Below are 26,584 nucleotides of genomic sequence, written 5' to 3'. Positions count from 1 at the left end.
ACCTGCCCCGGGGCCGCCCGCTGCAGCACCCTCGCCCTTGCGGTCTCCCCAGCTCAAGAGCAGGACGTAGCGGTCCATAGCCTGCCGGCGGTGGAGCCGCGGTGGCCGCTCCGAACGGCCCGCGCCGCCGCGCCTGCACCGCCCCTCACGGAGCAGCGCTTCCGCTTCCCGCCGGGGCCGCGCTCAGAGGCCGCCGCTTCCCCTCGGCGCCGGCGGAGTGCGGCCATGGCTAGTTATACTAAAGCGGCGCAGGTGAGTGCGGCTTGCCTGCACCAGGGCGTACCAAGGTGGCTGCCGCTTCTGAGGGCACACTGCGGCGGCCGTCACGGTGCAGAGAGCGACCGTGGCGGGGCAGGGTCGGGGGGATACCGTGGACGGAAGGGACGGGAGATCTTCGGGGGAGCAGCGGGCGGCCTGCTCTGGTCGCGGTGTGGCCGTGATCTCCGGTGTTCTCCCGGAGGGACCGCTTGGCAGGAGTCCGTAGCGGGCCGTAGGCGTGTGGCTGCCGTGGGGGACAAAGCTCCCTGCTGTGGGCGCCTCGGGCTGTTAGTGTGCATAGCCTGCGCTTGGGGCGGTTGTGCCCTTCACTGGAGAGAGAAAGACCTGCTGGGCACGAACCAGTGATTATACAGCTCAGTTAGCAGGAATGGCAGCTTGCAGCGAGGGCGTCTTCATTCCTGAAACACAGGCCTCAGAGCTGGTAACATTTCCGTGCTGTTACTACCGTTTGCATCGGAAGGGCCTGCAGCGAGTGTGTACTGCAGCGAGTGTGTACTGCAGCGAGTGTGTACTGCAGCGAGTGTGTACTGCAGCGTCTTCCATCTATTTCGTGGTTATTTGAGTGGGCATTGTTGAATGTTGAATGTTTTGGAGTGTTAAAGTGTGATCGAAATGGGGAAGCGAGATTTATGTACAGTTGTGCGAACTTCTGTAAGTACTGTGTCTCTTCTCTCTCTAGCAATGGGCTACTTTTGCCAGAGCCTGGTACCTCCTCGATGCAAGGATGCAGCCACCAGGAAAATTAGCAGCTGTAACTGCAATGAGACTTGAAGGCAGGCATAAACCTATTTATCATGCCTTAAGTGAGTATTGCAGGAGAAAAAGCGAATTGCTTTTCTTCACTTGTGTTTTTTTCTTCTCAGCTCGGTTGTAAAAGCAAGCCTACTAAACATATATTTTAGTTACTGGTACATTACAAATACTTTCATTTTCCTTCTTATCTTTTTCCATCACGCCCCTCCACAGCCTTGTGTTGTTGTCTTTACTAGTCCATGTAAAGGTCATTATGAATATTTAATTTTAGTAGCTGAGTTACAGTGGATTGTGCTTCCATTGGAAACAAAAAAACAACCCTGAAACCAAACAAACTTGAGATGTCTTTCGTTGCATTGAATTTTAAATCACAGAATGTTAGGAATTGGAAGGGACCTTCAGAGTCCACACCACTGGGGGTTGGCAGGCCACACAGGAACACATCCAGGTGGGTTTTGAAAGTCTCCAAAGAAGAAGACTTCACAGCCTCTATGGGCAGTCTGTGCCAGACCTGTGTCACACTGAAACACTGATGTGATTCTTGATTAGATTTTCTGAATAGTACTTTTCAATAGCTGGAAGGTGTCCAGAGAAGGGCGACGAAGCTGGTGAAAGGCCTGGAACACAAACCCTATGAGGAGAGGCTGAGGGAACTGGGGGTGTGCAGCCTGCAGAAGAGGAGGCTCGGGGTGACCTCACTGCCATCTACAACTACCTGAAGGGAGGCTGTAGCCAGGTGGGGGTTGGTCTCTTCTGCCAGACAACCAGCAATAGAACAAGGGGACACAGTCTCAAGTTGTGCTGGGGGAAGTTTAGGCTGGATGTTAGGAGGAACTTCCTGCCAGAGAGAGTGATTGGCATTGGAATGGGCTGCCCATGGAGGTGGTGGAGTCACCATGCCTGGAGGTGTTGAAGAAAAGCCTGAATGAGGCACTTAGTGCCATGGTCTAGTTGATTGGCTAGGGCTGGGTGCTAGGTTGGACTGGATGATCTTGGAGGTCTCTTCCAACCTGGTTGGTTCTATGATTCTACACAACACCACAGAGATAGAGTCATTCTGCCTGAAGTACAGAGAAGTCCTGTCTCCATGAGGCAAGAGGCACAAAGTGAAACACAGGAAACATTTTTTTGTCTACTTTGAGAGTGACTCTGAAGTGTTGCCCAAAGGATTCTGGAGCCTGCATCCTTGAAGATATTCAAAAGCTGATCCCACTAAGTGGATCTCCAGAAGTCTCTTCCACCTGCAGATACTCAGTGATCATGAGGCTGAAGCCTCTCTGTTTCTTAAATGGCAGATGTAGTCATCGTTGAAAGATATTTTCACATGAAAAATAATATTGTCATCGGTCAAGATGCATCTGTGGTCTTGCCCATGATTTTTAATGCTGCAGAGCCTGTCTTGTGGTGATAAGCATTTGATAGATAATAAAAAGGTGATCTCTTATATCGATGGTACAGTGTTGCCTTAATACTCATGAACATTTTTAAGGAGACCTTACTGAAATACAAAGGAAGCAGTGAACTTTCCTTGTACATGTAGAATGCATGTACTAAAGTCATACTTACTCTGTTTTCTGGTAGTATTTGAAGTGTTCTGAAGATGTTTTAAATGAGTTCTGCTGTTGCAAATTCTGTCTTAACCACAAGATGTCACTGGAGACTTGAGCTGTCTGGAAAATACAGCAGACGCTGAGGGGAAATGTATTGTACTGTTCTGTGGTAAATATCTTTGATTTTTTTATGTTCTTGAAGTCACAGAATCTTTGAAAGTCATTTCGAGAGTAAGTGAAGTATTCTATAAACTGTTATCAAATGCATCACACCTGAAACTGACATTGATAAGTTACTGCTCCTGAGACATTTGATAGTCTCTAAGAGCAAATATGCATGATGCATGTGGTTGATGTATGTAATACACTTAGAATCATAGAATCAACCAGATTGGAGGAGACCTCCAAGATCATCCAGTCCAACCTAGCACCCAGCCCTGGCCAGTCAACTACACCATGGCACTAAGTGCCTCATCCAGTCTAGTGTTGAACACCTCCAGGGACAGCAGCTCCACCACCTTCCTGGGCAGCCCATTCCAATGGCAAATCACTCTCTCACCTCTTGGTGGTGGTGGTGGTGGTGGTTTTAGTCTTCAACTAGCTGGAAATATTCTGGTGTCTGTGAGCTGGCAGTTCCTTAGAGTAACATTGTGGGATTTTACTGTTTTTAATACTTACAGCTTAGGACTAAATAAATGTATGAAAAATGTCCCTGAAACCACTAAAACAGTGTGGCCAGCAGGAGCAGGGAGGTCATTCTGCCCTTGTACTCTGCACTGGTTAGACCACACCTTGAGTACTGTGTTCAATTCTGGGCCCTCCAGTTTAGGAAGGACATTGAGATGCTTGAGCATGTCCAGAGAAGGGCAACGAGGCTGGTGGGAGGCCTTGAGCACAGCCCTACGAGGAGAGGCTGAGGGAGCTGGGATTGTTCAGCCTGGAGAAGAGGAGGCTCAGGGGTGACCTTATTGCTGTCTACAACTACCTGAGGGGTGGTTGTGGCCAGGAGGAGGTTGCTCTCTTCTCTCAGGTGGCCAGCACCAGAACGAGAGGACACAGCCTCAAGCTGTGCCAGTGGAAATTTAGGCTGGAGGTGAGGAGAAAGTTCTTCCCTGAGAGAGTCATTGGACACTGGAATGGGCTGCCCGGGGAGGTGGTGGAGTCGCCATCCCTGGAGCTGTTCAAGGCAGGATTGGACGTGGCACTTGGTGTCATGGTCTAGCCTTGAGCTCTGTGGTAAAGGGTTGGACTTGATGATCTATGAAGTCTCTTCCAACCTTGATGATACTGTGATATTGTGATACTTACCCAAAATACTCAGCTCACCAGTAAACATTAGTACTGGTTTTATGAGGGAAAAACTCTAACAAATGTTTAGAATTGTTAAGAGCTAATCTTTTTATTTTGAGTTTTTTTTGTAATATAGGTGCACATGCAACATAATCTTTTAAGTAAAATCATTTGCCTATAAGATTTCAGGATCATAGTGGAATAATTGTTTCATTAGCTAGTCTGATGGCATTTCACCTGCCTTCTAACTTGGCAGTACTAACAAATATAATAATTAAGGTTGCTATTTGAAGTGCAGATTTGTATGATGTGATTCAAAAAAGCTCAGCTCTTTAAGAGCTTTTGAAATATGTATTTATGTGCTACTCTATATAGTTTTTATTTTAGTTTATTATTTTCTATGAGTCTTAATATTTTCCACTGATTTCTACCTTCTAGGTGACTGTGGGGATCATGTTGTCATAATAAACACAAGACATATTGCCTTCTCTGGTAACAAATGGGAACAGAAAGTATATTCCTCACATACTGGGTAAGCTTTAGAGTAAATTCTCAAACGACTTAGTGATATATTTGTCATCCTTTGTAAAATAAAGTATTTTTTAGCATATTGATTGAAAAGGGATTTCCTGTTTATGTGGTTTGGGTTTGGTTTGCATGTGTTACAGTGTTTAAAAATATCTTTGCCTTTTTTTTGTTTCCTTTGTTTTTCTTCCATGTGTATTGTTAGGGAAATAATCTAACTCAAAGGTAGTCATAGTAATTGAGTAAGTTAACAGGTCTGATGAGCCAGATTGTTTTTGTGTGAACCCATGAGCACAGTGACCAGGACTGCTCTATTTACTAAGCAGTAGAAGACATTTATGTTGGTGCAACACATTTTTAAGATATATACAGTTGCCAGCTTCATTTATTGTATTCTACTGGTACATGTATAACTGACAAGAAATACCAAGATTGATGTATTACTGAATTGGAGGATGGAAAAAGGGGAAAAAAAAAGAAACTGGAAAAACTAGGAAGAAATGAGATGCTCTTAAAACCTACTGATGTATACAGTAGTGTAAAATATATCGTTCTGGCAGACCTAACATGTTTACAGATGGAAGTGCAATAAAGAATTAGTGTGACAGTGATCAATTCACAACAGTTGCTCCTGTTTCATACAGTGACAACACTACGTAAAAATCTCTAAATTTTGAAGTATATGCTGTCAGGGAGATTAATGAATCACATTAGTACTAGCAAAATTAGCTTTCTCCATGTTTCTGTCCTAAAATTCCTTGCTGAATGGCTAAGAAGTTCATGTTCAAAGTTGATGGAAATTAACATGCTTTTTTCCACCCTCCCTCTATCCCTATGACTTCTTAAATTTACTAAAAGCTTTTTGTAAGGTAAAGCAATTGTCTAAGTAGCTAGGTTGACTCTGAGTAAGTGCAAAGAATTGTAAAGTTAGAACTGTCCAGCTTCTTAAGTGGTTGTATTTTAATGACACTGAAATTAATTTAATTTCAGTTACACCCTAGTAGTGTAATTAAATAAAAATGAAACCCAGCTAACCCTAACCCCCTAACCCTAACCCCCTAACCCAGTGCTGCAAGAAATTACATGACATCCATGTAATTTCTTGCAGCGCTGTATCATCCAGTTAAAGCACATGCTTTATGAATTAGTGCCTGTGAAACACCAACATTTTAGTACTCAAGTGAATAAGAAAGTACAAATGGCATTAAACTTGGATAGAATCTTTTTAATACAAGATAGTTGTTGGTCTCATGAGAGCAGCTTCCTTTTTTGAAGGCTTACAAGGCCATTACACTCTTGTTCAACATGTGGTGACATTTGTGTTAGCGTTGTAATTGAGCATATAGTGTTAGATTTCTATGTTCTGTTTTTCTAGCTATCCTGGTGGTTTCAAACAAGTGACAGCAACTCAGCTACATCTGAAGGATCCAACTGCTGTAAGTGTTTCTCCTCCTTCCCTTTAATTTGTGCAGATGATTTATTTTCATTTATGTAGTTCCATTAAACAAAAGGAATCAGTTACCTGCATGTCTAAAGCTAAATTACAGACATTCTGCTGCGAGCTCTTAGAAGCTTGGCTTCTGGCAGTGTTTCTCTAAACAGCATGTTTTGAGGGTGAGATTGAAGGTCAAACATTTTTGTGACTCATCCATGCTGTCCAAATGAGCAAGTTAACTGCATTTGCTTCACTGATTTTTGACCGATTTCGCTTGCTTTTCGTTTCAGAGGTCTGACCTTTCTCATAAGCAAACTGCCTCAAGTAAAACTTAGCTTGACTTCAGCTTAACCACCCTGCTACTTTTTTAAGAGCCAGCAAGAATGATGTTAATCTTAAAAATGTTAAAATGTACATCTGCCTCTTTCTTCCACTAAAATTCAGCCATAGGTTGTTTTGGGTTTGGGGTTTTGTATGTTTTCTGCAGTGCTATATTCATGATCTGTGAAAGAATTGGCAATGGTGATTAGATTGAACTTAAGTCTCTCTACAAAATACCAGTGTTAGACTATTCTGAATGTTGGTGTTGATGTGTTTGTTACTGACTAATAAAATAAGGTGCTAGATAGGAGTATATTGGGATGTCAGCTTACACAGTTGTGAAGTTGCTTTTACTAGAGCTTTGAATGATTAACATTGGAGGACTGAGTTCTCTAGCACTAGTTTTTCAGAACATGATTTGAGGCTCACAGAGATTAACTTCTGTTTATTTTTGGGTTTGAAATGCTTTGGTTTCATTACCTTGTATATAAAAAAAAAATGCTTCTAGAGAAATTTTATGTGCTGTAAAATTCTCAAGTTTTGCTAATTACTTTTTTAATCTGTCATTTAGAAATCCTGATGTGTCCCAAGACTCTCTTTAGACAAAATGTCAATTAAAAAGTGGTCTACCATATGAATTTGCTGGGGTTTTATTTTGACTTTAGCATTTTCTCTTTTTTTAAATGAAATCCCACAGTTCAGTATTATTTTTCTGTCTAGAATTTTCCAAAACAATTTAAATACTTTGGTGAATGCGTTCCAAGATTGTCATTCCTGTAGAAATTCTTGGTAGTTCTATGTTTAAAATGGATTCTTCAAGCTTTTTACATTTGAGCCTCACACAGAGGCTGCACTGGGAGGCAGTGTAACACCACTTGTTTGTTTGGGCCTGGGAGCTGGGTGCTCTATAAATTACCTTCTCCATTCATTCTGCTGTACTTAGTCTCTTGCCAAACTCGCAGATGACTTTCAGTGCAGAGGAGGATTACATGCATTGCCAATAACTAAAGTCTTGGACAGAGACTCTGCAATTGGTGATGTGGCTCAAGGGTTGGACTAATTTAGTGAGAGAAACTTCAGGCAGAATTGTGGAGAGCCCTCAGCAATAAGCTGTTTCATTCTGTTGAAAACAAAGCATCCAGATGGCCCTCTCAAAGATACCTCATATATATTTTTCTGATAATTAATAGCAGTGGATGGCAGTTTGGCATGTTATATTCCATGTCAAGCTGTTAGAGGTTTTGGCTTGCAAGTAATTTTATGGCTAGAAACGCTTATTTACTGGTTGAATTATTTTGGTGTGAAATACTTTGAGATATGACAAAGATGGAAATTATGATGGCACTTTATTAGCATGTTTTATTTTTAGAACTAGCTATGAAAACCCAAAGAAGGATTACTGTACGGGGAACAATGCCTAGCCTAAATAGGATTTGGGTCTCAAAGTGTGATCTAGACGGTGGATAATTATTGTGCAGACTTCTGTAAATCACTCCATTTCACTTCCTTGAATTAAAGAGATCTTTTCTTTTTTAATCTTGTTAAATTCAATTCCTGCAAAGCTAGTGGAATGAGATGGGTTGTAGAAAACAGGCTGTATCTTTCTGTGGAATCAGTCTTTGTTCTGCAAAGAGTTGTTTTCATCCTGGAGGCTACTGCTTTTCCTCTGCCCTTGGTCCTCTTGTCTCCTAGTAGCTTGTTGCAACACTGCTTCATTAGATGTGTCAGTGTTATTTTTAGTAGTAGTGCTGTTAGAGAAATTAAGGCATTACATTAATGGAAGAGACTAATTCCAAGGAAAAGAACGTTGACACACCAATGTTGTAAAATTTCATGGTGCTACACTGAGGTTTTGCAATGGATATGGCTGGTTTTGCTTTATGGAAGAAACAGATTAAAGCTTGTAAGATTCCATGAGTGTGTGTGTATATAGTAGGCCTCTGATCCTGATTAGTGCTGTCTTTAATTACTTATGTCCAAATTCAAACATACAAATCCCCAAGATAAATATTTTTTTCCATTACAGCTTTGTTTAAACATAGTTTCTAGTGTGCAGAGACTTAGGAAAAAATTGGTACGTGGCTAACAGATAATTGAAATGGTTACAGTGAGAAGCTTGATAGAAGATGGTATGGGGATGGTTGCTGATATCATCACTCTTATGGAGGTTGACATCATTGTATCTATCTTACTAACTTTGAGCTTTTTTATACCTCACAGGTAATAGTGCTGCAGAAAGATTTATGCTGAATTGTGTGTGTGTGTGTGCATTTTTTGTCCTGGGATTTCATGAGATTGGAGGGACCCTCAGAAGGTCTCTGGTCAAACCTCTTACTAAAAGCAGTGTCAGCTGTTAGGTTGGATATGGCTGACAAAGGCTTCTCCAGACTGGTGTTGGAAGCCTCCCATGACAATTGTTTCCACTCCTTGACTTCTCTTAATTGAAAAAGAAAGAAAGGACACCTGTGCCATTTATAAATTTAATCTCAATGTTTAATTTTGTGCTTAAGATTGTAAAAATATTACTGTTTTCCACTTCTAAGTACTTTCTAGTTAACTTTGAAGACAGAGTGGCTGGAGAGCAGCCAGGAAGAAAGGGACCTGGGGGTACTGGTAGGTAGTAGGCTGAACATAAGCCTGCAGTGTGCCCAGGTGGCCAAGAGAGCCAATGGCATCGTGGCCTGGATCAGAACAGTGTGGCCAGTAGGATAAGGGAGGTTATTCTGCCCCTGGACTCAGCACTGGTCAGGACACAGCTTGAGTCCTGTGTCCAGTTCTGGGCTCCTCAATTCAAGAGAGATGTTGAGGTACTGGAAGGTGTCCAGAGAAGGGCAGCGGACTGGTGAGGGGCCTGGAGCACAGCTCTGTGAGGAGAGGCTGAGGGAGCTGGGGGTGTTTAGCCTGGAGAAGAGGAGGCTCAGGGCAGAGCTCATTGCTGTCTACAACTACCTGAAGGGAGGCTGTAGCCAGGTGAGGGTTGGTCTCTTCTGCCAGGCAAGCAGCAACAGAACAAGGGGACACAGTCTCAAGTTGTGCCAGGGGAGGTCTAGGCTGGATGTTAGGAGGAAGTTGTTGGCAGAGAGAGTGATTGGCATTGGAATGGGCTGCCCAGGGAGGTGGTGGAGTTGCTGTCTCTGGAGGTGTTCAAGAAAAGCCTGGCTGAGGCACTTAGTGCCATGGTCTAGTTGATTGGCCAGGGCTGGGTGCTAGGTTGAACTGGATGATCTTGGAGTTCTCTTCAGCCTGGTTGATTCTGTGATTCTCTGGGGCAGTAAATACAAATAGTGCACTGCATACTTGGTGTTGTGTGTAGAACTTCAGAGTTCCATATTCTTTGTGCCAGGTTATTCAGCACTTGGAGAAATTCTATTTTTTTGTCTAGGAAGGGTAAATATGACAGCACGTTGCCAAAAAGATATCAGAAGTGAAAAGCTCAGCACATTTTTCCCTCGAGCACATTTGAGTTCCTTTGGGAGGTGTGAGAAGGGGAGTGTCTGCAAAGCTGTTAAAGGTTTCTTCTGTTTTTAGTTGTCTGCTCTTCTGGAGAAGTAGCAGAGAATAAGTCTTGTCTATTGGACTTGACCAGGCAAAAAAGAGCCTCATGTTTCAGCCTTTCCTTTACCTTGGATTTAGTGTAAATTCTTGAACCCTACTCACAGATGATAGTGTTTATTAAATATGCTTTTTAGGTGCAGCGTAACAGCCTGCTGCTGGGAGGTGGTGGAGTCGCTGTCCCTGGAGGTGTTCAGGAAAAGCCTGGATGAGGCACTTAGTGCCATGGTCTAGTTGACTGGCTAGGGCTGGGTGCTAGGCTGGACTGGCTGATCTTGGAGGTCTCTTCCAACCTGGTTGATTCTCTGATTCTATTGGGATTTTGTTTGTGGGGTTTTGTATGTTTGTTTGGGGATTTTTTGTTGGTTGGTTGGTTGAGTGCTTTGGGTTTTGTGCTTGTTGGTTGTTTTTCGTTGGAGGTTAGGTGGGGTTTTTTGGCTGCATCAGAAACTGCCCTTCTTTCTCCTCCCCCCCTCCCTCCAAGAAAAATCAATCAATCATGTTTGGCTAATACCAAACGCTCAGTGAGAGGCTTGACCTTTGCAGTTTTCACAGGCTGTATTGCCTCTGACAAAGAAATAATGGGCAGTAATTGTTCAGAACCAATGTTACCTGCTAGGGAAGATTATTAAGCTAGGCAGGGTAGCTCTCTGGAAATACGCTGCGAGGAAGCCTCTGGGGGCGGCAGGGTTGTGGTTTGCTCAGCCGCTGGCATTCCTGTGAAGGGGCTTAAAATGGTCACATTCTCCTTTTGAATGCTTTTTAGCCAGCACTTGCACATACAGCCTTGCCATTATGCCCACATAAAAATATTCTTTTGAAGCAAAGCTCAGGAACAAAACATGATTAAATCTTGCTGTTGGTATTTGAAAGCCTATTCTCTTTGCATCAGTCAGGGATGGCTGATATAATAATGCCTAAATATTACAAGCCAGTTACTGAAACTCCAGATGGTGTTTTCTTTCATTAAGTTCTTTCATTGAGTAGAGCAAACCTTCAGAGTCTGGACAAGTACACAGAAGTTAGTGTGGCAGGGAAAGGAGAATATTGTTACTGAACCTGCTGTCTTAAAACTTTTGGGTGCTCTAGAGAAGTCTTACAGCAGGTTTGGTCTTTTGCTTCACAGCAGACACAAAAATAAATACTTCTTTGTTAAAATAATCCATTTCACACTTGAATTTGTAAGACACTGAGTAATTTAAAGAGCACAGAAAAAATCCTGAGTGTTTAAGTGCTGGACAGTAGTGGAAAACACGAAGGTATGCAATGGAAGTTTGTGAACAGATGATTCCTGTGGCAGTTTTTAAGTACGTTTGGTTTTGCTTTGCTGTCAGGTGAAGTTCTTGGAGTGCTTTTATAGCACATGGTGAAAAGAACAGTATTGTAGACAGAACAGAAAACCAAGAACTGGTAGAAAGAGTTGAGAGTACCAAGCTGTACCCCAGAGCAAGTGGTGTGTCTCCTGAAACTCCTTTTAGTTTTTTCCAGTGTGCACTGTAATTAATCCCTTTGTTTTCTCTGGAGCACTGTGTCCTTCCCATGTTGTGGGGCTGCTTCCTGGTGATTATTGGACTTAATTCAGCTGTTAGAATAAACTTTCTGCTGGAAATTCAGCCAGTTATTTTGTGCTTCTCGGGACCAGCAGTGCTATTGCTCTGTTGATTTCCGTCTTAAGTGTGTTTTATCTGGCAAAGACTCTTTCTCAGAACTTGGTCTCCATCAGACATAGCCTGCAACTTGCATATGAGCCAAAAATTGACATGTTCAAGCTTCACTCAGCATTTCAGATAAATATAATTTTTTTATTTGTTAATAAAATATTAGAGTGCATAGTAAAGGACTTCGTACTAGAGCTGCATTCAGATTCTTCCTATATTAACCCTTTAAATTGGAAAGTAAAAATGTAGAGCCTTATAATTGTGATTGAGAGCACATCTGTGCTGTGACTACATGAATTATCCAACTTAGAAAATAAGTATTGCAATATTCAGGAAGATAACTGTAACTACAGCCAGTAGGAGTTTTGTCATTGAAAAGAAATTCAGGCAGACAGCATTTCAGTACTTTAAAAATCCCCTAATAATAATAATGATGATGCACCAAAGGCTATTAAGGAGTTGCACATCTGATGGCAGGTGTCTTTACCTGCTGAGAAACTGATGTGGCCCTTAGGAGTGGGTATTTATGAGGCTGTGGAATTTTAACAGGTTACTAATACTAGAGATGGAAGGTAGAGGAGGCAGTGGGAATCTATAAATAACTGAATAAATTGCACTAATTAATTTTAAACAGAGATTAAGAGTGCAGTGAGAAATGCAGGTAGGGAGGCTGCTTACCAATTTGAAACTGTGATGGTTTGGGTGTTCCCCTCCTCCCCACTCTTATGAAATCATCCAGACTAAACTCAGCCGAGCTGGAAATTAGAATGAAGCTTTGTATTTACAGCTTAGCACGATATACAAGCAGGTAATTACAATATCTACAGCTACATACAGTAATATACAAGTTAAAAAGGTAACACAGAAACACAACACCCCCCGCCCCAGAAACCAGAGTTCCCAGGAGGGGCTCCCAACCATCTTTCCACCCCTCTACCTTATCTCAGACTTTGCCTTACGTTCAAGGTGAGTTTGGAGAATCGGGCAGGGGGGATTAGGAAGCAGAAGGATTAGTTACAGAGAGAGAAGGGAGGCAGCCAAAGCTAGAGAGCAACTGTCTTACCAATGTTTGTGTTCTTGTTTTTATATGTCTTAGCAAGCCTATGAGTGAAGTAGACATCACCATAGTTTCCTTTTCACAGCCCATAATCTAATTCTTCTCACTAAAATATCCCAGCTAGGCTCAAACTAGCACAGAAACCCAGCAGAAATGTACCTCTCACATAAACTTCCTGTTTTCATAACTAATCACATAGGAAACATAAGAATTGTCTTTAATTAGAAGTGTACTAGAAATGTAAAGATTTCTATTGCTTAAAGAAACATCTTGTTCATGTGTGAGCACTGAATCTGTGTTTATGCTTTCCTAGAGCTTAGCAACAGACTTTCTTGCAATTCAACTTTTTCAATTGTATTTAGAGTTGGTGTATTTTTAGTAACACTTGATCACATTTAGGTGACAGGAGAGCCTGTACCTAACACCCTCTAAATATTGCTACTTCAGTCTTCCTTTTCAGTTACACAATCTGCCTAAGGTTGCAAAGGCAGTCTGTACAGCCTCAGTTCAGACTATACTTGACTAAGTTCTTTGACTTGTCATCACATGGGGTAGAGTGAGGATTTGGCTTTGGGCAGAATTTTGGGCAAGGAGCCGGATGGATGTAAACTTGGTCTTTCCAAGCACTAGTTTTGGATTTGCTTTGGCTTGTAGAAAAATCTTTGAGGCAGAAGTTACAGTAAAGGAAGCTCGAGGTTTTCCAGCACTGCCTTCTCTCTCCTAGCTCCTTCTGTGGCCTTCTGTTCCACAGCTGAACTAAATAACTTGCAGTTAATGAATAATAAGTCCAGGGCCTTGCTTAATGCTATACTTATTTGGCTTTTGTTAGATTGCAAATAGTAGTTTTTTCACCACCTCACTCCTACTCTTTTTTTCTCTTGCGTGCAATATGATACAGAGTTAGTTACCATAAGCTTCTTAGTTCTTTTCAAAGCTGAGTGATTATGAGTAATCATACACAAAGCTAAGTGTAGCCTTTAACTTGCTAAGCTGAAATTTTCTCTGTGCCTGTTGGAGTGTTAATATGATGAGAGGTAAGTATTGCTTCCAAAAGACTAAGTTTAGAGCACCTTCTGAATGTGGTGTCAGAGTTCTTCAGCATGGAAGAGGTTGACTGAAGAGAGGTTCAGTGACTAGTGGAATGGGCAGAGGGAGAAACACCTTACCCTATTCATGTTATTTGTAGCCTGTCTGATGACTTTTTACCATGTTATCTTTCCTCAGATTGTTAAACTGGCTGTTTACAGAATGCTTCCAAAAAACCTTCAGAGAAGAACTCTGATGCAGAGGCTGCACCTGTTCCCAGATGATGTGAGTAGTCATGCAGTTACATTTTCATTCTTAAATGAATTGAAAGTGAAAAAGGAGTGTTAGCAGTAGCAAAACTTTTGCCATATGTAGGTAAGTTAAGAAAAATCAACCTGCTTTTTTAGTATCTAAAAACAGTGGATGCCTTTTCCTTCACTGAATAAAATTGTGAGATTTAAGACACGCATGAGATTGTCTTCTGTTTTTAGGTCAAACACAGGAGCTTAGCTTAAGGAATGCAGTAGTGTGGCCAAATGGTGGTCTGGATTTGGGATAGGAGGGTGAGGTTTAAAAAACTCAGGTAGCTAAGGCTATTCTCACCTACCTCAGGTTATTCCAGAAGATATACAGAACAATCTTCTACAAGAGATTCCTCAGCCACGTGTAGTCCCCAAGAGGTTAGATGAATATACTCCTGAAGAAATTGCTGCCTTTCCGAAGGTTTGGACTCCGTAAGTATCTCAGCTTTTGTGACGAGCACACTTTTGACTGAATATGTACTAGGTAGGCTCACATGTTATCAGTAAGTACAAAAGTAATGCTTTTTATTTCCTTTATCACCTTTTTCTGGAGAGAGGAGGTCATTAGAGCAATGAATGGTCATACTAGAAAGGAGCATTGCTGAGTTTTTTACATTTCTGGCCTTCATTTTAATGAGAAAAGCTTTACTTAAAATCGTGTTTGCAACTCTTCATCATTAAACAAAAGGTGAGTCAAAAACCTTCTTTACCATTTGAGTTGAGTGCTGTATATAATACAAACCCATGACCCATAGTCCAAGGAAACAGCATGCAGCTCTGAGGGAATGATTCAATAAGGTGAGGGAACCCTTCAGACTTTCTCCAGAGGAAAGGAAAGAATTCTGCTAAATGACACCTTGGAGAGTAGATCTTTGGCAGGGAACATACCAGGTGTTTATTTTGACAAATAGTGTCTTTTCCCCACACAAACTTATTTCCATGGTAGTTGTGTGGCATATGAATAAATACTTGTGGTTTGCTTTGTACCACCACATAAAGCACTGAGGCAAGCTGCTAGCGAAAATGTGTTCTACTGAGGACATTCTCTGATTAGTACCAGTCTAACTTTCCATCTTTGTCCTGTTTAGCTTCAGAATCTCATTATGACCTTTCAACTAAGAAATTAGTTTTTGGAAGATGACCTCATGAGTTTCTAATGAAATTCAAGTTGAGATTTAACAAGTAGGCAGGTGGGGAAAGGTATCAATAAACTAACAGGACCTTACTTGGTGGTCTATCTCCAGTTAGACTACTGGTCATTTTATTTCAGTGGTAGTTCTTGTCCTGTAAAAAGTAGTTGTGTGTACTTCCTAGTCCTAGAAAGTAGACCCTGGTATGGGTCTCAAATAGCAAGCAATGTGTCATCTTAGTGAGTAGTTCCACTGAACCAGATGTTAGCTGCATCTGGGTAGAGGTCAGCTGCTGAAATGGTAGCAGCAGCCTATTTCTTATTAAGTTCAATGTCTTGAAAACTTAATGCTTTAAGCCCTCTTTAGAGTGGAAGTAGGTAAATTCTTTTTCTTTTTTTTACTTATTCCAACCAATATTAGTTGCAAATTTTTTAATCCTCAACTGCTGGATGGATTTGAGTATGCTGAGATCTCCCAGTTCCTATGAGATTTCATTAGATTAGCCCTGAAGAAATTTAGGCTCCACCAATAACCAGAATTCTACAGGACGTTGAAGCTGATAAGCCTCTTATGCCATATGGCACATTATACTCTCATATATAACTGCCTTTTACACAGGTTATCACATGATAACTTACCATTGGGTTGAAATCTGGCACTTAGCTTTAACTAGCAATGTCTGTTTTGTTCTCTTTCTGTCAAAGGAAACAGTGTTTTGAGCATTTTGAAATGCTTTTCTTTGTCCCCATGCAATGCTGTAGTCATCTTGCTTGTGTTCATCCCCTCAGCACTCGACCACCTTAATTGTGTGGACATCTTCGGTGTGCATGGCAGAGGACAGATAAATTTGAAGCCATCCAATTTAGTCATTGCTGTCAAACTAAGTTTCCTAATAGCTTCATGTTAGCATTGTGAGAGCTACTTGAGCATGATCCTTAGGGAAAAATCTGCAGGTAAGAACACAATGTTGAAGATACAGTTCCTCTCCTGCAATTTCTTGGAACCATTCCCTCTGGAGGAATTCAGGACACACACAATATCAGCTCGATTCTTTTTCTCTTCTTATTTTGATGAGTGCTGTCTATATACAGGTTTTTTTTTCTCCACACCAGTTACAGAGGTAACTGTTACACAGAATGCTGATGCCTTAGAAGCCCTATAGCTGCTTTAGAGGCTTTCAGTTGAGGAGTATATTGCTTCGTCTATGGGATGGGTGAGGAATTTAAGTGGATATTTTCTTGAGAACAGCCAGGGTAATGGACTTTAGAGGGTTGAAATAGAGAGTCTGAAATGAGTGTGAGGGAATGCTGGAGAGGAGTGGAGTTAGTAGGCTCTTGGAATACAGAATCATAGAATCCACCAGCTTGGAAGAGACCTCCAAGATCATCCAGTCCAACCTATCACCCAGCCCTATCTAGTCAACTAGATATTCCTATCTTGTTTTTTTTGCTATTTCACTCTTCTTATAGGCTGCTCCTGCATTTACCTTCTCTACGAGAGCAGAATTAAATGTCAGGATATTTCCAGTGAGAGATTTTCTTTGAGTGTTCTTTACTTTGATCCCTATCCTGAATCGATGGACTTCCCAAACCATGCAGGACTTTTCTTGTAGGTCCTCAGTGGAGAGGCCTGAAATAAGTGTGGTGGAAAACTATAGACACAGGAAAGTAAATTGTGTTTTCCAGAGACAGAGGGGAGAAAGATCAAAAACTGGTTCCTGGGAGTTTGATGTAGCTTCTTTCCCTAAATGAAACCATCAGCTTGGGTGTCTTTGAAGTTCGATTTTATGTCGTTTAGGTGAGCTTTGAACAGAAATCATCACACAATTTGCCAGTCACACATGACTAAGCAAGCAGTTCTGTTCCATACAAGCAAGAACACATCAGATTCCTGTGTAACTTTCCCTATTACATACCATTCTGAAGTTAACTGCACACACACACATATATAATATTTTAGTTTGAAAGGCAGGAAATTGTTTTTGAAGAAGTATTTAAATAAGAATGTTGCAGCACATATAGAACAGGAGCTCTCTGTTGTTGCAGTTAGATGGATGCATTCCTGAGACTCTCCCTTCAGAACACAGAGCCATCTGATTTCCAGGAGTGCTCTGGGGTTGGTGCTGCTGTGCATACTGAGTGCCTGTTCCACTGCCAGCCTCGCAGGAACTCTCCTCAGACCAGACAGCCTCTCACTTGTCTTTCTGGAGAAAAAAATGCTTGAAACATTTCAGCATTTTAAAAACTTAATGTATTGTAAATGGTGAAATTTGGTTTAAGAAAACCAAACAGCTTTGTAGTGTTTATTTTTCTGAGTAAGTTGCCTGGTTTCTAGCCCTCATTCATACATCTTGCTTTGAGGCAGAGGATCACAGTACCTGGTCTGAAGCTCTCATTTTGTTTCAGATGAACAGCACAGGCTAGGCAGGGTCCTAGTACTGACACTGTATGTCACCTCCATGGCATGGCACACAGATTCTTGGTAGTTCATCAGCAGTGCTCCATTCCTTTGAAAGCAAAGAATCACAATACTTACAGAAAGAAAAATTTGTAGGTGATGACAGAGAAGAATGTTGGACCCCTAGCAACCACTGTTGGCTTTGGTAATGCTCTTAGGCATCCTCTGCTAATGATACAGTGGTTAGAGCTTCTGCTTCCAGTTCCCTCATAGCTTTGTTCCTTAAAGCCAGCCCTGCCAAGCTCAGGCAGCTTGAAGCCTGCTGCTGCTGTTTTTTGCAAACAAATAAGTAGGCATTGGTAAACAGAAAGGCTTTTGGATTAAGAGATTCTCTCAGCCACAGTTGCCCTTTTCTTACTGCAACAGTTAGTGTCTTGTCCAATTCTACTGTTCAAAGTCTAAGTTCCTATTTTTACTCAAATTCCTTCTGGGATGTAGTAGTAAGAGAGCTGAAAAAACTGAAGCAGCAGCCAGATACAACCTGGATATGTGCCTAAACTTATGTAATAAACAATACTTTTAGAAGTGCAAGATGCTGGGAGTTTTATGAAGTTGTTTTTTGCCTGTTAAGTTCCTCAGATGATTTTAGTGTTAGAAGGATTCTAACTTGCAGTCAATAGTAAGTTTGTACAATGTGGGATTTTTTCCAGAGTGTGATATAAGGTACAATAAATGAAAAACTGGAGTGAGATTACTTCAGCTATATGGAGAAGTTCAGTTAAAAAAAAAAGGTAAAGATTCCCTCCAAAGATTCTGAGGACTTAAGCAGTGTTTCTAGGGACCATCTTGAGTTTGTTTATGAGCTTTTAAAAAGTCTGCACTGAAGTAAAAATTCTCTGGCCATCTTCTCAGTTCCAGCTTAATCGCAGAGTGTTTGCAGCTTTTTGGGTTTGGAATTGTTTGTAGGCTGCCTCATGTCATAGTGCTTGGTTCTTATGTTGGGCTATGGGGTGTTTTCTCTTCTGGGAATAACTTCCAGCCCTTCCAACTTGAGCACTCCTCTTACAAAGCAGGGGCTGGCATGTATGAGTGAATATGTATCATGTTCAGAGAGGAGATGGCCAACACAAACTTCTGTGAGAGACTTGAGCCAGCCTTAACTTTTTCCTAAGAGCAAAAGCTGTGTAAACCAGGCAAAAGCTACCCAGCCAATGCAGCTTAATACTGTTCCAATGTACTCATCAAGGAATCCTTCTGGAAGTTCATATTCTCTAGCTTTTCAGGTTCTCACTAGGAATTCCAGTAACTAACTGGAGATCATTAGCCCTCATTAAATATCATTGGTAGCTTTTTTTTTTAATGGAATTGAGCTTAACAGAAGTCTTGAGTCTCACATTTTAGGCGACCATAGCTGGATCTGCAATCCTGTGGGGAAAAAAAAAGCCACACAGTTAGATATTTGAAGAACATTTATTTCCTCCTACATTAAGTTTTAACCACAGGAAGCAACTAGATGCTAATTGAGAAGGGTCAGTAGCTTAATCATCTTAGAAATATGACTAATGTTTAGCTTATTTAAGCCTACTAAAATCATAGAATCAGCCAGGTTAGAAGAGACCTCCAAGATCATCCAGTCCAACCTAGCACCCAGCCCTGTCCAGCCAACTAGACCATGGCACTAAGTGCTTCATCCAGTCTTTGCTTGAACACCTCCAGGGACGAGGTGAGTCCACCAGCTCTCTGTAGCATGTGTGAAACACACCAGTGCTGCTGATTCTAATATGCTTTACTTGGGGGCAGCTTAACCTTGCAGTTAAAACTAGACTTGAAAGCAAGAGATTTAATAAATGGGTAACTAGGCATTGGACCTCAGCTATCTGAAAAAGCTCTCAAAAAGAGAGTTGCACAGCTACTTTTCCTTTCCCTCAAAAATCTATTGATCTCATATGTGAGAGCAGAAACTAATAGGAATTTGACAAGCAGTGTGAGAATGGTTGTATATGGTAACTGGTCAGCGACTTGCCCAGATGAAAATAGAATTAGGTTATCTTTTATTTTTCTTCTGTGAGTATCTGGATTTGGGGGGTTTCTTTCTGTTTTTGATGCTGACAGTAAGTCTGGAAAGCATTTCACTGTTCCTGTACCCACATCTCTGTTTATTTGAAGAATAACATCATTCTTTGGACAAAGCCAGGTCCTACTCTTCTTTTCAGTAGAATTTATCACCTAAACCGACAAAGCTGGTGAGGGGCCTGGAACACAAACCCTATGAGGAGAGGCTGAGGGAGTTGGGGTTGTTTAGCCTGGAGAAGAGGAGGCTCATTGCTGTCTACAATTACCTGAAGGGAGGTTGTAGCCAGGTGGGGGTTGGTCTCTTCTCCCAGGCAACCAGCAACAGAACAAGGGGACACAGTCTCAAGTTGTGCCAGGGGAAGTATAGGCTGGATGTTAGGAGGAAGTTCTTCCCAGAGAGAGTGATTGGCATTGGAATGGGCTGCCCAGGGAGGTGGTGGAGTCGCCATGCCTGGAGGTGTTCAAGAAGTCTGGCTGAGGCACTTAGTGCCATGGTCTAGTTGACTGGCTAGGGCTGGGTGCTAGGTTGGACTGGGTGATCTCCGAGGTCTCTTCCAACCTGGTTGATTCTATGATTTAAAGAGGTTTTATTGCATCTGGAATGCTTTTTCTCATTCATGAAAGAGGTGAAATCTTAAAAGAATACAAAGCTTATCCTATTCAGCTTTTGCTCCTGTACCACCACTGCTTTCATCTGTCAGCTTATTAGTGTGCAGCTTTAGTTAGCCTTTGAGGCACTGACCTTTTATAGCACTGATGCAAGGTTAAGTCCTTTCTGAATGCTCACTGTTACTGCAGATGAGACCGAAGAAAGCACAGGGAACTCTGGCTCTCTGGGTCACGTTCTCCAGTGGTGAGGTAATTGCCCACAGGTAAAGAGAAAAATGCAATTTGAGATTTTCAAAGCTTCCAAACCAGGTGTGCATTGCTGAGTCAAAAGCAGGAATTGACAGGTCACTTCTGCAGTGTTGACAGTCTCATTCTTTAGCAGAGGCAACTTCAAAACCATTAGTCAGCAGGCATGAATACATGCAGTAATGACTGGCAGGTAACTCCATCAACTTCCTATAGCTTTGGAAATGCCTCAGACAATGCAATGTAACAATAAAGCCATTCTGAGCTGAGAGGTGACTGCCCAGGTTTTTTAAGCTTCAAAGAAGATACAGCCAAATGCTGTTTTATCAACAGCATGTGGGTGAAAAAAGCAGGCAGGTGTGTAACCTTTTTTGGGGAGTGGCTGGAACAGCAGTGTCTGTTACCTGGAGGTACTGAAGCAGCATGTCACCTCATGCTTAGTCACTTGGTGCTTAGGGACATGGTTTAGTGTTGACCCTTCAGTGCTGGGTCGAAGGTTGGACTGAATGATCTTTGAGGTCTCTTCCAACTGAGTGGATTCTGGAATTGTTATAGCTAATCCCAGTACATTTAAAAGTTCTAAGAAGCAATAATTTGGATTAAAATATGTCATTTTGAGGATCTGAGTTAATCAAAATGAAAATAAAATATGTCCTAAAGAATTGTCTGAAAGGGCTGCAAAAGATTAGGCAATAGCTTCTTTACATCTAAAATAGGATAATGTCATGTATTAATCCACAGCCTTAACATTATTTTAGGGGTAAGTGAAGCCTTTTTTCATCTGCCTCTGTAAGAACTGTGTTACAAGGTGTTCTTTGGCTGGCCTGGAAATAAGGTGATGAAGCTGGCTTCGGTAGTTTTGAAATCAATATAGTTGCAGTATAACACAGATCAGTGATTAGTCAGATTTGGCCTTTACAGAGTAACAGCCTCCCTCCTCTGTTTTTTTGGGTTTTTTTTTCCTTCTGGAGCTGTTTTCCCTCCTCAAAACATTGCTAGGCAAAGGGAAACATACTTGCTGGAATGTGCTGACAAGAGTTTAATAAAGATGGAGCTCTGCAGCCCAGTCTGTTTGACTTGATGGAAACAAATATTCACTCCAGGAGCTGAAAACTGAACACATTTGACTCTTGGAAGGGATCTCTGTTCTGTCCACTTTGACAGGAAAAATACCCTAGGAAGAGCACATTTCACATCATACTGAAAAAGAATATTATGGGGAGAGTCCTGTCATAGTTCAGGACGCTTCACACTAGATCAAGCTGGCCAGAGCCTCATCCAGCCTGGCCTTAAACACCTCTGGGGATGGGGCTTCCACCACCTCCTTGGGCTACCTGTTCCAGGCTCTCACCACTCTCATGGTGAAGAACTTCTTCCTAACATCCAGTCTGAATCTACCCATTTCTAGCTTTGTTCTGTTCCCCCCCATCCCTATCACTACCTAACACCCTAAGAAGTCCCTCCCCAGCTTTCTTGTAGGCCTCCTAAGATACTGAAAGGTCACAGTGAGGTCACCTGAGAGCCTTCTCCTCTCCAGACTGAAGAGCCCCAACTCCCTCAGCCTCTCCTCATAGGAGAGGGTCTCCAGCCCTCTGATCACCCTTGTGGCCCTTCTCTGGACACCTTCCAGCACATCCATATCCCTTATGTAATAGCAGCTCTAGAACTGGACACAGTACTCCAGGTGGAGTCTCACCAGTGTGGAGTAGAGTATCATTGTTTTTTCTGCTTTTCTCTTCTGTTTGTGTAGCAGCAGAATAAGGAGAATGAGAACACTGACCCAGATTAAAGATAACTTTGGTTTATGCACTGCATTATACTTGATGGGGGCTGTTACAGAAGCTAGTTGAAGTTACTCATCCTCTTAACACACATGATCATCAAACTGCAGTATGAATTTAGCACAGGTAGTTTAAGTTCCCTTTGGAATAAATGGATCTTTATGTTCTCTGGGAAAACTGACTTTCTTCACTGGCTGTATAGATTGATCTTGAAGAGACTTACCTCTTTAAGCTTAAGCTTGCCCCTGGATTCTGTTGTCAGTGTCCATGCAGAATTCACTTAGTTAAGAGTTTTGTATGCAAAGCAGTTCTGACAGCATCATTGTATTGTAGGAGAACATTTGGTTGGAAAGAACCTAGAGGTCAGCTGGTTCAACTTTTTGGCTCAAGCAGGGACACTTAAAATCAGTTACTCAGGACTGTGTCCAGACAGCTTTTGCCTATCTCCAAGGACAGAGACTCTACAGCTGTTCAGGGCAACCTCCTCCAGTGCTCATCACTGATAAAGCATTAGCAGTGCTACTGCTGTCAGTGGGGGAGCTTCTCTGATGTGGAAGACAGAGACTGCATAGAGCTGTGAATTCAGTGCTTTAAGGAGGCATTCAGAATCATAGAGTCATATTTTGTTACATAATAGGACTTAATTTCAGCTTTTCAAAATCATTTGTTAATGCATGTAGATTCATTTCTGATACTGTACCACTTCTGTGTAGTGTAGAATGGATTTCCACTTGCTTAAAAGTACTCTTAACAGCTGTTTCTGGTCAAGAGACAGGAGTAGTTCTTTTCAAAACCAAGGCAAATTCAAAGCTGTTTAGAATGCAGTGTACTTCAAATGGAAAAGCTCTGTAGAGTATTGGTATACAAAGAGATAGGCTCAGGTGTATGTGTGAGAGAAATTGGATTATCAAACAGACTGAACTGTGCCTCTAGAGAAAACATTTGCTTGTGTTCTATGGTTTAGTTTGACCTCACTCTTCTTGGTTGGCCTACAGAGCAAAAAAGAGTTTTGCTGTACCTTTCCCCTGTAAAAAGGGAAAACTCTTGGTCCATTTGATTCCTTCAGCACCCAAGAGTGTAGGGCTGGCATCCATATCAAAAGGCAAGTATGAGGAACACCTGAATTCCACAGAGTTTTGGGAAGAAGAACGCACTCCTGGTTACAGTGGGGACCACAAAGAACCTTTTATTTTCTGTAGCAAAAGTTGATGCAACAAACTGGATGTGTGTGCAGGTTTATCTGTTTTGCAAGGTTCACCATCTGGAGGGTCAGAATTTTTATCAGCAGTGTTCCTTTTCTGATAGGTGTAAGCATACAAAAAATGGGAAGAATTGAAGAGATTGAATATCTGTGATCGGAGTTTAGGGCCAGCTGTTCAGACTCCTTTAATCAGTGGTGAAGTATTTGTTAAGAGAGAGAAGCAGTAAGAGGCATGCTGCAATTAGATGTTAATTTGCTCAGTATTTTGCCTGGAATTCACTGGATTGAGTCTTAATTCTTTTTATGTGCTGTATTACATGTTAGTGGGACAAATATTCTTCTTCACGTGTTTTGATGGCAGACATCTGTTTTGCAGACCAATGCTGCTTGTTTTCAGTCAACCCATAAGACTTTGCCTTTCAGCTTAGATTTCAGAGATGCTAGTTCCCACATTCTGCTCATTTCCCCTTGAAGCCTGCTCTCAACATGCAGCAATTTTTTCCCCCCCAAGAATTCTACCTTTTAAAAGAGAAAGAGAAGAAGCTATGTGAAATCTTGCCTTTGGGTGAATTTCTCTCTTCTAGGAGATACAATTTCCTTTGTTCCAGATGCATAATCCCAGTGCTTTGCTGGGGAAGGGCAGAAGTTCTGCCATCAAAGAACAACACTCTTGCATGGATTTATGTCGTTTATCAATGAGCAGCTTTCCTTTGGTGCTCACAAGTAGTTCATCGTTCTCTCTGAGTAGACAAGGTTTTTGTGGGTTCATAGTTTTCATCTGACAAAATATTTACAGCACTTTGGCCAAAGGCACTATGTGTCAGGACTTAGCTTTCCCAGTGCCAAGGTCTCTTCAAAAGCAGAGACTGGCCTCCAAAAGCCAAGCACTGGTAGGGATAAAAGCCTACTGTGGCAACAGAAAAGGCTTTAAAAACTTTTGTATTTGTTCACACGACTGTTTCAGTGTGGAAAATCCTGCCCTTAAAGCTTCATTAACTTTGTATGACTGCAGACTTAGAGTCCAATGTTTTGTGCATTTAACTCCTAAGACAATGAGCATTAAGGTTGAAATGCAGATTACAAGCAAGGGGCGGGGAAGAAGGATTTTTACCTCAGAACAAAGTACTGTGAGACCCCTTCTCTGCAGCACTCCAGCATAACTCTAGATAGAAATTTAAATGTGCCATTGAAAGAGAACTGCACAATCCTTTGAGCAATGTGCAAGAGGATGAATTGGCCTGTAAAAAAGCTAAGCTGCAAAGACAGTGCCTTTACCATGCTGCGCCTTGTAAGGCTTTCAGCACTGCTCAAGCTGCCTCACGTGGATGCAGTGATAAACTTCTAAGTCACTGCTGAGAAGTTTTCAGAGTCTTGCTCTCTTAATACACCACAAACAGCATGATACAAGAAAGATGTAGTCTGGTATAATAACATCTTGGGGATGAGATCTGAGTTACAAAATGTGGAATGTCTGAATGCTGAAATCCATGATTCCAGGCATTAAGCAAGTGTGTACACAATGGATGTGGTGCTGGCAGCAGTTCTTCCCTGCTGAAAAGATGCACGTCCAGATGTTCATACAGAGTATGCTCTTTCAATGAGAAAGAAGCTTTGTGATCCAGTACTGCTTATCCTTATAGGTCCTTGTAATTCATATAATCAGCAGATTTTATATGGATGCACTTGAAATAGCACAGGCTGAATGCTGGAGTTGCTGTTACAGAAGAACCTACAGGCTGGAACAAAAAATTGCATGAACTACTAAGGTTTTAATAATGTTTTCTTTCTATGTGGCATCTCTGCAGTTATCTCATCTGTCTCCAAAGTAAGCTAAGTAAGCTCCCTGCTTCCGTGGCTACATGCTTTTAGTTTGCATTGATGGACAAAATTAATGATGGAATTTACCACCTTGGTCAATTTAACTTGGCTTGCTGTTGTGTATCTTTTCCTGTGACCCAAACTGTTCTCCTTCATCTTCACAGCCAATCCGCTGACCTCTTATGCCATTACATGTTTATAAAACCTTTTATTTCCATGTCCCTTGTTCAAGTCTAGCAAGACACAGCTCACATTACCTGTTTTGATTTGTGTGAGACAAGCGATGAGACGAGTCAAAGAGCTGCTGTATGTATATCAGGTTGTACTGGCACAGGTGATGTCTCTGTGTGAATAGCAGCCTGCTGGCCTGCACTGCAGCTCTGATAGAGCCCTAACTTAGAGCTCTCTATGAGCTGTTTGGGAAGTAGCCTTGCATCTAACCTTCAACCTTAGCATTCTTCTAATGGCCGTGGTCTAGTATGAACCTTGTAGGTTCACAGAGAACATGGTTTTACCAATGGGTGGCTGTGTGGCAGGCAGAGTGAGTGGCATGTGCTTGAACAGGAAACTGCAGAGGATTACAAAGAGCAGTCCGTTGTCTGAATGTTTTCCATGTTTGCCATCCATGTAGAATGGATTGCAGAACCTTTTCAGCGTGGAAGTGAGTTTTTCTTTAAATCATCAGGTTCAATTATTCCAGTAGCACTGTGGTGGACTGTGCTGGGAACTAAAAATCTTGCCATTTTATGCATGGACTGCTCAGTTTTAAGGAATGGAGGCAAATTAATGATAGCATTTAAATCACTGTGAGGCTGCATGTAGTTAAAAATGCTTTTTCTCTCAGGATAGTAGGAGTGGCTTGTGAGAAACACTTTGACCAGCAACTCCTAATGCCTTCAAATTATTAGAGGCTTTAGAATCATAGAATGGTTTAGGTTGGAAAGGATATCAAAGGTCACCCAGTTCCAAGCCCCTACCATAGGCACCTCCCACTAGAACAGATTGCTTAAGGCCTCCTCCAACCTGGCTTTGAACATCTCCAGGGAGGGAGCATCCACAACCTCCCTGGGCAACCCATTCCATTGTTTCATCACTGCAAAGAACTTAATAAATTTCTTGGATTTTTTTTTTTCTTTTGTATTTTATCTAATGCAGAAAATATTATTCTTCTCCTGCACAAAACCTTCAAGCATCAGAATACAGAAATAAAAAGAGATAAGGCTGCTACTGCCTCCTTAAAACCAAGCCGCTGTAGCTCCTACAGTTATCAAAGTGCCTTTTTATTTATCTTTGGGTTTGTTTTTTTGTTTTGTTTTCCAGACCTAAAGATTTTCGAAGGAAGTGATGACAAGAAGTGGCATCAGGACAGAAGTTCTTCTAACCTGGAAGCATCTGAGCATCTGCATCAGCCTTTCTGGTCAAAACGTTTCTGATAGGCGGTAGCGAACGATGGGAAGTTTATAACTGTTTTTGCATTCGAAACAGCTAAGACGAGATGTTGTTAATGCCACAGGGTTTGGTAGCTGTTAATTACCTTTGGGTTTAATGCTGGTAGTAAAGTATCAGTAAGTTTTTAATGAA

At 41.7% G+C, this 26,584-nt stretch overlaps 2 protein-coding genes across 4 annotated transcripts in view; one reads left to right on the top strand and one right to left on the bottom strand.

Moving 5' to 3' along the window:
• Window positions 1-197, bottom strand: part of MTBP (MDM2 binding protein) — a 31,536-nt gene extending 31,339 nt beyond the window's left edge. For both annotated transcript variants that reach the window (XM_064154216.1, XM_064154217.1), the window contains exon 1: window positions 3-197. In XM_064154216.1, coding sequence (XP_064010286.1) covers window positions 3-78 — 76 coding nt within the window. In that variant the 5' untranslated portion in view covers window positions 79-197. The remainder of the gene's footprint in view (window positions 1-2) is intronic.
• On the top strand, window positions 140-26,584 carry MRPL13 (mitochondrial ribosomal protein L13). 2 transcript variants are annotated; one of them, XM_064154221.1, is made up of 7 exons: window positions 140-252; window positions 959-1,082; window positions 4,311-4,404; window positions 5,773-5,833; window positions 13,645-13,731; window positions 14,059-14,180; window positions 26,324-26,584. In XM_064154221.1, exons 1-7 carry the CDS (start codon window positions 226-228, stop codon window positions 26,346-26,348), a joined length of 540 nt encoding a protein of 179 aa, XP_064010291.1. In that variant the 5' UTR covers window positions 140-225; the 3' UTR covers window positions 26,349-26,584. The 2 variants fall into 2 exon arrangements, with proteins under 2 accessions (XP_064010291.1, XP_064010290.1); XM_064154220.1 differs by lacking the exon at window positions 140-252 and adding an exon at window positions 481-700.

The sequence above is a fragment of the Pogoniulus pusillus genome, chromosome 14, assembly GCF_015220805.1.
Source record: "Pogoniulus pusillus isolate bPogPus1 chromosome 14, bPogPus1.pri, whole genome shotgun sequence".
NCBI classification, from domain to species: Eukaryota; Metazoa; Chordata; class Aves; order Piciformes; family Lybiidae; genus Pogoniulus; species Pogoniulus pusillus.
This window is presented reverse-complemented; position numbering and strand designations above follow the sequence as displayed.